The 12,102-nt window shown below is 37.5% G+C and overlaps 1 protein-coding gene across 3 annotated transcripts in view; it reads left to right on the top strand.

Annotated features, from left to right (window-relative positions):
* The window catches only part of NEBL (nebulette), a 244,553-nt gene that overhangs the window by 183,802 nt on the left and 48,649 nt on the right, over positions 1 to 12,102 (top strand). Inside the window, exons 8-11 of one of the 3 annotated variants that reach the window (XM_057383647.1) lie at positions 2,806 to 2,913; positions 4,436 to 4,540; positions 8,743 to 8,850; positions 9,810 to 9,920. The exons of the other annotated variants lie outside the window; for them this stretch is intronic. Of the exons in view, the coding sequence (XP_057239630.1) occupies positions 2,806 to 2,913; positions 4,436 to 4,540; positions 8,743 to 8,850; positions 9,810 to 9,920 (432 nt within the window). The remainder of the gene's footprint in view (positions 1 to 2,805; positions 2,914 to 4,435; positions 4,541 to 8,742; positions 8,851 to 9,809; positions 9,921 to 12,102) is intronic. 3 annotated transcript variants of the gene reach the window in all.

Raw genomic sequence — 12,102 nt, 5'->3', positions numbered from 1 at the left:
AATTATCCCCCACTATATAATCTCTAAAAAAATAAACAAACTTAAGACCTTAATGAAGATGGTAAATAAGTAACCATCCTTTTAAGCCCTCATTAGAGTAAAGCTCTTGGTTAATGATGAAATTTGTAGATAAGTGTCAACTAACGACTGTGAGTTCTACTCCCACTTGTTTGCTCTTCCACTGTATTACAGCCTTGCTAAGACCTTTCCCCTTCAGATGGTTTAGAAATCATACAAGGTATTTTTCTTCCTTGTTTTTATTGAGTTCCCTTTCTCTCAGGCATATTTCCCTGCTTTAAACTGCATTCATAACTTCACTCTGTTCAAAAGAAAGATGAATACTGTGTGCTTTCCTTTACYGTGACTCATCCATGGGTTTGCTCTTCTGTCTTCACCCTCTCCCACTCCCCACTTCCTGTCAAAAGGGAGTAAGAACCAGAAATGCTGATAAAAAAGAAAGTGTATATCTGTGTAGCTTTCAATACAACAAATCCCCTATGACAGTTTGGTTAAATGCCTGCTGGAAGTGCTCTGGAGGCACTGCCGGGGTTGTGTGATATTACTGTGTGTGCTCCGCTTTGCCCAGAGCGACCCTTGCRATGGGGAGGGGAGTGAAGGCAATGGGGTGAGCAGCAGAGAGGGCAGCAGGGCCTGGGGCTGTGACACAGCCCCACTGCAACCAGGGCTTTACAGTCACACTGACTGGGGGCTCCTTAAATTTGGGACCCTCCTGCACGTGGGCTTAGGGTCCTGTGAAGACTGGGTGCCCSCTCTGTCCTGCAGTGGCAGCAATGGGATCTGGAGCGACCCTGAAGAGGATCCATTACTGGAACCACTAGATTGAAATCTACAGCTAAATTTTTTTTGGAAATAATGGCATGAGATGGCTGCAGCTGGAAGATGACAAGGCAGTWGTGAGGAGAGGTCCCTTTGGCACTGATGATCTCCCTCTTAACAAGAATGTCAAGTACTACGCTGTGCATTCGTTCTGTGTGTTGTGTTTGTTGGCTGGGCAGAAGGCAGCCTGCAGTAGATGGTTATTTAAAGTCTTATGCTTGGTGTTGTGATGTGGGTGAAGAAGTAAAAGATAATTTTGCTCACCCTGCTGATTTGCTTTCTAGCTTTTTGAATGACATATTACACCACTGCCTGATTTTCATTAGAAGGCAAGTTTTGGATACACCTTTTAAGAGAGAAGAGCCCTCTGATTTATTCCTGCACTACTCATACAGAGCATGGATTTGCTTTTGTCTCTGTATTCAGATATATGCTTTTGCACTTGATCCAATGCCAAGGCAAATATCAAACAATACAAACCAGATGAATCTGCCAGAAGGCAATAGATACTCTCTTCTACTGTTRGTGTGAAAGATTATGAAGTTCATCATGCGTTCAGATAAAGTTTCTCTTTACAAGTAACAATGTTTTATAATTTCCTTACCTAGAATAATTTACCTAAACGCTGGAATCAAAACTTAGTGCTTGAATATACACAGATATTTTCTGTTTGTGCAGCTTAGTTTTGGTTTCTCGTTATTCTGATTAATGAAATAGTGGGCATTGTGGCTAAAGATAATGAGATTGCATGAGCTAAATCATGTTGTGGGTCTTTTGAGGCAAGGAAGAACAGAAAAGGAAAAAAACTTCTTCCCATAACTAAAGCTGAGAAAAAAAAATTTATGAAGATTGCTTGAGGTGGCTTAACCACTTTATCAGACACTCATGTGGGAATAGAGAAAAAAGCAGTAGGGAAAAATCCGCGYATTTATTTAGTGCAGAGCGTGGTAAATTATAATGGATGTTGCATAGGCTCAGATATCAGGTGTCTGACTAACAGCATGAAAGCAGCATAATTCAGACTGAACTTTATTCTCCTCCTTTATGCCCAGCTGTTGGAAAGAAGCAGACATGTGTGCAGCCTCCAGATGTTTGATGATCACTCACAAAGGGAGCAAAGGAGGGAGATATCCTATTTGTTCAATTTCATATTTTCAGATTTTGAGTTCAGTTCTTCAGTATGTTTTATGGAATTTTTGCAATGTATTTACTTTTAATGCCATTGTCTCAATATTTATGTATTGCTTATTTCCCCTTACATTTGTTGTCATTCCCCCTTTTTCTCTTGAATGAGAAGTAAAGAGGGTGAAAGTGATGGCAGGCACTCATTTAATTATKGTTTCTAGCACTGTGATGAGGTGGACATTGTCCCCAAGAAAGGATTGTACTACAGTGAGATTCCCCAGTGTCCTTTTGGAGATTTCTGGCAGAATTAWAAATGGACCTGGCTGTTCTGGTGACAGTCTRGCATAYTGTGAGTGACACACGGACCTAATGMTGGGAAGKTTGATTTTGACTTCCCACTTTSAAGTGGTGGAAAAATTCACAAGTCATTTGTTTTGCAAATTTAATTACTTACTCATGTTAGATTTTTTTTTGTTAGGATCACAATTTTGATGTTAATTATGAATTGAATGATTCTCAGTGAGCAAATTATTATTGCTAGTCAGACAGTTCTATTTTGATAACTCATTTGAGTCATATGGTTTTGTTTCTATTTTCTTTGTGTAAATCCTTCAGCACCAATARTCACATATGTCAATGTTAAAATTTTAGTAAAATTCAGATACATAAAAAGTAATTTGAAACCAACACAAGACAGTCACAGGTGTGGGTAAACTGAGCTTCTTTAAACTTTGTTTAAAGATTTATGAGTAAAGCAATTGCATTTAATAAGCTTCTTTGTAGTCTGAATTCACTTTTTAAAGTGCTGCATGTTAATATTGGACATTTTTGTTCTGGTGAAAGGTGAAATACAAAGAGCAGTTCAGCAAGGAGATGAAGAATCACCAGTACAATCCTCTGGACAGTGCTTCCTTCAGGCAAGCACAGATTGCATCCACCCTGGCAAGTGATGTAAGTTAATTTGCGTCGTATTTTATCTGCATTTACATCCAGAATAACCCAACATTTGTTCACAAGTAGAATTTCTTTTATCATCTTATGAATTATGCTGGGCTACAGTCTCTGCTATACAGTGTGCAGCAGGTACAGCATCTTATCCATTGCTTCCTCTGCTTCTGACAGAGGACCTGCAGTGTTTTTCGTAACAATTTTAGATGAGATTCATCTCTCTTAATTTTGTGTATGAAAAGGTATGACTGCTTCCTCTAGCTCATTGCCTTGTACTTGGTCCCTTTTTATTCGGGAAAGAAATGAACAGGTCTAGAGAGGGCAGTTCTGCTCTCYTGTTACAGGTGCCTGTCCTTAGAGGAGCAAAGTAATGGCACCTCTCCAGTGGGTATAGAAGGAGGTTACATGAGCAGTTCAGATCTGGATGTCTGTCTTTTAGACTTCATTCTCCTGGTTGATCWTCTCAATGTTGTTTCAAAACACAGCAGTCACCAGATTCAGCAGTGGATGTCTGCTGCTGGAGCCAGACTGGAGAAAGCATCTGTATTGAGTGATAATACTCATGGGAGATGTTTAAAAGCTTTTCAATGCTAAAAATGTGGGCTCTTCTTTGAGGTTGTGATCCCAGATAACCAAAAGACAAGCTTTCATTKGGTAGTCCAGCATTTCCAAAGTGTGGGGCACCATGCAATGGGAGTAGGAAAGATTGGCTCTGGGAAGGGTATTGAAGTTTATGTAATTATTTCCAAAATCTAAATGTGTATTAAMAAGTTAGTTGAAATAGTCATTATTATGAAAAATGGACAAATTGAAGTGAAGAACATGATACAAATGTGTAGATGACTAAAGGTATTAGTTTAAAAGATTTGCCGTCCAAGATAGATGAGGTAGCTGGTTTTCTTCCTGTAAAGTTGGGTATCCAGCTCTCAGAAGAATGGAAATCCTGCTGTAGGCTGATAAGAAGTTATCATCTGCTGCTTCATCAAGTGATTATTTTTTGTCTTAGGTCACCATATTGCTTATATTTGCTGAAAGCAACTTGTGTAAGAAAATATCCAGGAACACTTCCCTTTAGCTGCTCTATAGCAAACTTTTAAATTGGGCAGTTAGTGTAATTTCTGAAGCAGGAGAAAAAGAATAAGAATTAAAGGTATTTAAAATGAATAGACCCAAAGTATTGAGGAAGATATTCTTGATTTCAGTGGAGGGTGCAAGGGGAAGGGAGAGGAAAAAAGAAAGAAATTAATTCTAGTCTGAAAAATGATGCAAAGTGTGATTGTGTTGTAAGTGTCCTTTTTTTTKGAGGAAAAGTTTGAATAGTTCCCAAGTGCTTACTCAGCAGAATGAGTCCTATTTTGTTTTTTTCTTTTCTTTGAAATAATAGTCGATGACCACCATCTAGTGGCTGGGAGRGATTGTTCAGGCAAGCACTWAATGCTTTCCTTTTCTGGATGGCCGTATTGTATAGAGAGCTGTGAATTATTTTATTAATCTTTAGTTTGCATAACCTGAATTCTCTTTCCAGGTGAATTACAAGAAAGATTTGGGAAGCCTACATGATCCAGCGTCAGATCTACCGAACCTGCTGTATTTAAACCATGCTTTAAATATCAGCAAAACACAGAGTGATGTAAGTTGSCTTTTTAAGAATGACCTGAAAAAATGTAGTAAGGAGTATACCATGTATAGTCACCATAGGAATCACATTTTGGTATTTGCTTCATGGTCTTATATGTAGTAGGCAACAGTGTGGTAACYGTAGTAGATGAGATGTGTTTTTAGGGAGTTTTTAGGAAGACATATTTCAGTTTTTAGAACAGGTAATGTATACTGTGGAAAAATCACACAGACTTCTGATGTTGACTGTTTTTTCTCATATCTCTGAAACGTTGTCTGTTTTTTCCTTTGTTCTAAGTTCTGAAATACTTCTTTCCTCACAAATCTCATGCTAAGATCTTGCTTTCACCTGCAAGTCTCTGTACAGAAGTGACCGTTACGCTGGTTTATTATCTGGACTTTTTTTCATGAACAGCCTCTCCAGTGCTAGCTTACCTTTGCGCTTCTCTGTCTAAACTTTTTGCCCTCCTAACTGTCCGAGTCTTCGTAACTGGGTCAGACAACAGGCTCATGCATCATTCTGCCATGTAGCAAGACGTGCCTCTTGATGGGGCTGATGGTCTGCCATGTGATTGTGGTGGGGGTGAAACAGAGAGGAAGAGCTTGGAAACCCCTGGTTTCTATGCCATGATGAAGGTTATTTCCCACACTGAGAGCACCCGTGCTGTGTGCGTGGTGCCTGTAGGGTGGTCAGCTGCTTTTGTCACCAGAAACCGCTGTGGAAATGTTGTGGTGAGTGGGTGGTGCTGGGAAGGAAGGCTGCTCCATGGCTGGCAGGAGTTGAGTGTTCCACAGGCAATTCACTCCAATGAGTGGGAGCATCCTGGGTCATCTTCTGAGTCACTGCCTGCTTATGTGTGAAATAATCAAAATAATCCATTTATGCTTGATTTTTGTGTTGTGTTTTGGAGAATTGAAGCTGCTTGCTTTTTGTCTGTCTCACTTGATGTGTGAAGCTAACACTGACTGTCCTCTTTTGTGTGAGTAATAAATGAGTTGGAGTCTTTCTCTTCTTGCATTCATGTGCCTTTTGCCCAAAACTAGTTTTCTTCAGGGTGAGGTAAGACTGGCATTCTTTTCGCTGATTAGATGAAAACCCTCAGAATGAACTTCATCRATTTATCATGTTATCTCTAAGGAGATACAAACCTGGACATTCCCTTAAGATAAATTGTATCTTACACAGTAGATTTCTTTCTTTTGTCCTGGAAGGGTTGATTCATAATGTCCATTTGGTTGTCTGGGGACTCTGTAAATACTAAGGCTCTGATTTTTGCATTGTCCAGATCYTGGTGAGTATTTTATTTGCTGCCAGCAGGAAGAGAAATGTTTTGCCAGTCCCTAAGCTCTCCACTAAATGTTTGTCTTTTACAGAAATCCCATTTTCACAATCCTTCTCAGATTAGGCCTCCCCATGTCATCGCTTTTATTTAGACATGGTTTACTCTTTGCCCTTTCTCCCTGCTTTTGCAGTACATTCCTAATGTTGTCCTTGTGCCTCCACAGCTCATACCAAATCTGTCTTGTAATCTGCCACCATTGTACAAAACAATCTTCCTGGCTTCCCTGTGTTAACTGATTTCCAGAGACTGATCTTATGGTCTGGGGTTTTTTTTTTCTTTTTTTTTTTTAACTTCTGAAATACAGAGCTGCTTGCAAATTGCCCACTTGTGCTGTTTCCCTGCAGTTTACCTTTCTCCACTGAACTTTATGCTTCTCATTATCTTTTGCATAAGATAGCTGCACCTGCACCAGGGTGACAGCTTGAAACCTGTATGTTTAATTAAACTCATAAACTAATGTGGTTTGTTGAATGAATTGGTTTGCTGATTGACCTCGAGTGTGGAAATGTGTGCCGCTTTATGAAGCACTTTTACTGTAACATCAGTGCAAAGCTGTTGTACAAGTCAGTTTCCATAGGAATAAATTCCAAAGTTAAGATGAAAGTTTGATGGGCAACTTTGGACACAAATAGACTGATTTTGACAGGTCAAACTCATCCTGGTTTTATTGTTTTTATGACGAAGAAAATTATAAGGTGGAATTCTGCCTTCATATGGTATTTCCTGGTCTCAGTTGGGATGGAGGTAATTTTCTTCTTAGCTGGCACAGTGCTGTGTTTTGGWTCTAGGGTGGAAACTGCTTATTATTTTACTGTTTATTATTATTATTGTTTTTGTTGTTAGTGCTAAACCTACTATGAAATTTTATTTTATTTAAATTATTACACTGTTCTTATCTCAAACTGCAAGTTTTCTCACTTTTAGCCTTCTGATTCTCTCCCCCATCCCACTGGGGTAAATTGTGTGAGCAGCTGTGTGGGGCTTAGTTGCTGGCTGTGGTTAAACCACATAAACTATGGAGATATAACATTTAACATTTTGATGTATGTATAAGAGCTAATTCAATGTTTTTTCACATTTTAAATCTGTTCCTGYTGTAGAGACTTTGAGATGCTAATGAAAAACAGGCTAAAAAAAGGGAAACTTAGATGTATTTCATTTTAAGGAACAGGGTGAATAAATAGAACTTGAGAGACTGAATCTGGGCCTTGTAGTTTAGTTTAATGAAGCGAAAAATTTGGAGATTTACCTAATCTGATTTAAAAAAAAAAATTGTTCCATTAGCTGAGGGATGGAGTAGAATTATGAGACAAATATCTGTAGATGGAGGTAATTTTAATTTGTTTCCACTATAGAAGGGATTTTGTTGTGTGACATTTATAATTCTTTCCACTAGGAGGCAAACCCAGACCATCATATGTGTTCCTTTGCATTTCAGGTGGAAACAAGAATGTTTATTTTCTATTGATCATAAACTTTCTACTTTTAGGTTAGCAGGACAAACATTTTTTCTAGAAATGGAAAAAAGTTATTTTTTATCATACCCTGTTAAAAAAAATTCATCACAACATTTTAAATTCAAATTTGACAGAACTCCCCAGTTTGACGGACTAAAATATAACTTCTTCTGTGTTTGTTCTTTCATAGTTATTTTAAATAGTATTTAAATTCCAAAATCTTCTGGATTTTGCCTGTAAAAACGTTCTTGGAAATTTTTTGTTTCAGTATGAATATAAGAAATGACTTAAGCAAAGAAAGTGTTTCTGTCATTTCAGCCCAGACACTGCAGAACAAATCCATCTCAAAAAAAAAATGCAGTGCTTCAAAGTCAGGTATACACAACCACAAACAAACACATTCTGCAAAGAGCAAAATGCAGCATTAAATCATGCACAAAACCACATGATACATTACAGTGATGTACAGTGCACATTCAATCAGAAGCACCCCATGAGGAGAGAGGAGTATCTTTGCAGGACCCAAGCCTAATGCAGAAGCCTGACAGGGAAAGAGAAATTCAGACATCAGTATTTTTGAAGAGACATATAAAGTAAAATTCCATTACTCATTAGAAGTGTAATATTWTTATTTGTAGCTTTTTTTTCTTTCCTTTAAGGCTTGTATAGACTGTTCCATCACACCCCACACTGACTGATGGAGATAAGTAATGTTTTTGCYAGTCTTAATCAAATGAGTGTGAATGAGTGAGTTCAGAAGGCTTCTCCAGGTTTCCAAACAAAGTATATTTACTTTGTAAGTTAGCATAAAGGTATAAGTTGATGTCTTAACCCCATGTCCTTCCATGTGATTTTGCTGCTARCTTTAAGGTCACGGTCCCTGGTAGCTGTGAGGGGAATGTTGGTGCAAGTCTGGACCCTACAGAGGCAGTAGTTTTCCTTCCCTTCTCCCTCCTGCGGGTACAAACAAAAGTGCATTTGAGAATGGTGCTTCTGAGCCTGAAACAAAGGCCTCTGGGGCCTGGCTGTGAAACAGATTTTGTTGTTGTTACAGTAAATGTGTTGTTTTATGGAAACATAGCAGGGGATCCTCTTAAAAACTGCCAACTGTTCAGACATCGATCATTTGGCCAAAGTCACGCRATTAATTTAAGGATTGTGATTGATGCTCATCATTCCTGCTGTCTTCAAAGTTCACAATTCTAAATCTGATTTTTGTAGAAAAGGAATAAATGACTCCAGAAAAAATACTTTATCTAACTGCCGTATTTCTCCAACAGGTTAAGTTTGGGAGGGGTCTTCCAAGTCAAAACATCTAAGGAGGATGGCTAAGACAGAATTTGTTTCTTGCCGAGGCAAACAATCAGACCTCATATACTCTCAGCTSTTAACAGACTTTATTTTACTTTTCCTAGGTCAAGTACAAAGAAAATTATGAAAAATCTAAAGGCAGGTCGATGTTGGAGTTTGTGGATACACCAATGTATCAAGTTTCAAAGGAGGCTCAAAAGATGCAAAGTGATGTAAGTAAAAATGTGTTTTTGAACAAGTGAAATTTAGATGAACAGAGAGGTTAACAGACATCCTCTACTCAGGTTAAGAAAATGTACAAAGCAGAGAGTAAATTGAGGATACAATAGAATTATACCGAGTAGTTATTTCTTGTGTTCTGTAGCTCAGTTCCTCCTGTGAATTTGTTTTTTTTCTCAAAAGGACATTGGTGCTAACACTAGACAGAGATTCTATGTCTCATAATCTAATTGAGAAGAAGCTCAAGCGGTCATCTAGATCAGAGATTAATAACTTTTTAAATTTTCCCTTTAATTTCGTCTTTAGGGAGGGATGGTTCTCAYGTGGGAGCAAGTGAAACCACAAACCCCAGCCCAAGCCCATGATTTAACTGGGGTTTAACTGCTGCCTGTCCAGCCTGGGAAACTCATCAATGGGGAAGGACTGTTCCCAGGCTCCAGAGCAGTGCTGCCTGTCCTATATCAAGCCATGTTTTTCTAACTTTTTAAAAAAGAAAACTTCCACTAATGGAGATTTTGTGACCTCCCCGACAATCTAGTCCAGTGCTTTTCYATCCGTCCTGAGTGAGATGGGTGCACCTCTGTCCCCACGCTGCAGTTTGGTTCCGTTAGTTTTGCTGTGTCATGGAAAACAGATGATCTCAGCCTCTTGGTAGAAAGTTTAATGAGTTTCAAACCATTACCTTGTGTGTCATTTATCTTTTCTCTACCAAACAAACTGTTTCTTTCATAGATCAGGTTCAGCATTCTCTTTGGACATACATATATTTTTGTCTAGATGGTATCTGTTTATATAAATAATCTAGATAAAGAAATGCATGATGAAGGTGCTTATTAATGTGATAATTAATTAATGCCAGGGCTCATTTCTGAGTCTATTTACAATGCCTCTTCTGAAATATGCTTGGAATTGCAAATGTATGTWCCACTAATTATTTGATTTGCCACATTAGAAAATGTATCGCAAAGATTTTGAAGAAGAGATCAAGGGAAGACCCTCACTGGATTTAGACAAGACCCCAGAGTTCTTGCATATAAAACAAGTCACTAATCTTCTGAAAGAGGTAAAGGATTTTTATTTATGTTTTCTGTTGTTAAGTTGTAAACAAACAATAAGCAGCATCACTATAAGCTGCTGAGTGCTGAATWACTTGAAATTTTCTTGATAGCTAAATACATGTCACTTCATGTGCAAAAATTGCTTCACATCATTTTGTACTTGGAATAGTCCTGTATTAAGGAAATTATAAAGCTCAGCACACCTGAACCAGAATATCAGTTCTCTTTTCCAATAGATAAAGGGATGGAAAGAAAGATTTCTGTTGGTTCCCAAATGGCTGTTGTTCACTTGGAGTACTGCATAGAGTTAACTAATTTAATTGAAATAATTATCGTCATACGTTTTATGGATGAAAATAAAGAAGTCCAAAATTCCATAATATAGTTGTAATATTACATAATTGCTTTAAGTCCATTTTGTTAGAAGGTTTTCTGTAGGCCCACTCTTTCTTTAAGATTTATGACATTCTTCACTTGTATGTGTCATTACAAATTGAATAATTTTTTTCCATAACTGAGAATCCTTCAATCTTCGGTATTTTTGTATTGTTATTTAAAACTGATTTCATGTTATTTTTTGAGTATTGGTTTGTTCTATGGATTATGGTTACTATTTGGCCAAATTTAGAAGGGCTAGGACTGCTAGAAGAGAAGAGCAGGGTTGCTAGGTATGCTGCCTTTAGATCTGGGAGCCAACAATAACTTGTTTGTATTTATGGTATTAATAATGGATTTTTTTTCCAAAACAAATAAAGCACGTTAGAATTAAAAAAACCATGGACTTTGTTTCTTTCCTTGTTCTTTATACAACTTCTCCCAGTGGATGCTAGGTTTCATATGGTTAAAGAAAAAAAAAAAAACCTCTTTAAATTCATCCTCATTTCTTTATTATTCATCCTCTAGTAAGTAATTTATTCTGGTAAGCCTGACTGTCAGGTGGGCAAGTCTCAAACTAGGTTTATTTTTTGCAGTAGCTTTCTGTGGTACCTCTCATGTATGGCATCTCACTAGGGAAAAATGCAAATGCTGTCAATTCACTCAGTTAATCTCACTGCTTGCTGAATGCCCAAAGAAGTGGGTCCTGTATGCRCAGTTGTAACATGTGCTCTAAATGTTCATCTTTGGAAATTTTGATGTAGCTCCCCTCCTYAGTGCCATGTGCATTAAGATGTTCTCCAATTCTGACCTCAAGTTTTATGCATCCTTATTTAAGGAGTAAACCATGCTTGTAAGTCAAAGGGGAAGCAAAAGAGAAAATGGAAKTGGTGTTTTAATGCATAACTGCATGAATTTCATATGGTTATGTATCCATATTCAAGGAACATATTCCAAATCCAAATATTATCTAGGTCAAATTAATTATTATCTTTCATGATTTAGAAAAATTATGTATTTCTTCATAGTGAAGGTTGTAGCTCAGTGTTTTTACCTAGAGGTCCATAATAAACTTTGAATGAATACTTCATGAAAAAAGAGGAAAAACCTGGAGTTACTTAAAAATGAATTAGTTATTCAATTGTATATTTTTTAACCCAAATGTTAGCTGTGTTCCAGCTTATTCTGTAGAAAATTCTGAAAATATTTCACATGTTGTAACAATATGAACTTTCTTCTCTGGGACGGCGTTCACAACTCCTTCAAAAGAGATAGCTGAATTAAATAGTTCTAAAGTAGAAGAAATTGTTTCCTGATTGTTGTAGGACATGCTTCTGATGATCAAGAGAAGCTTCTTTAAAAATAACTGGTTTCCTTTTATTTAAATAAAGAGCTTTATAGGAAGGTAAAGGTGCTTATTGCTGCCTATGAAATTTAATATGTAATTAGGGGTATTAATTAATGTCTATGTAAATCMTTCTGATAAATATTTTGTGCAATGTTCTTCTAGTTGCTTTGCTTAAAAAAGCCTGACCCTCAYCTGGAGATGGGGAGAATAATTACAAATCCTTACAAAACTTAAAGATCTATAACTTCAGTAGGGTTACATGAGCTCTCTAGGAGGTGGGCAGAGCAAAAAAMCAAAATGTCTGTGGCCAGATTCTAGTGTGCTTTGAATTTTATACAGAACATTTCAGTACTCTGGAGGCTGCACCTGCTGAATGTTGATAGATCATACCAGTGCAGTGTCCAGGAGGCACAGGAGTGATATGGTAGGAATATTGCTTCTACATTTGAATTCATCAMGAGGTT

The sequence above is a fragment of the Malurus melanocephalus genome, unplaced genomic scaffold (genome assembly GCF_030028575.1).
Source record: "Malurus melanocephalus ecotype Western Australia unplaced genomic scaffold, MMel_1.1 scaffold_14, whole genome shotgun sequence".
Taxonomy (NCBI): Eukaryota; Metazoa; Chordata; class Aves; order Passeriformes; family Maluridae; genus Malurus; species Malurus melanocephalus.
This window is presented reverse-complemented; position numbering and strand designations above follow the sequence as displayed.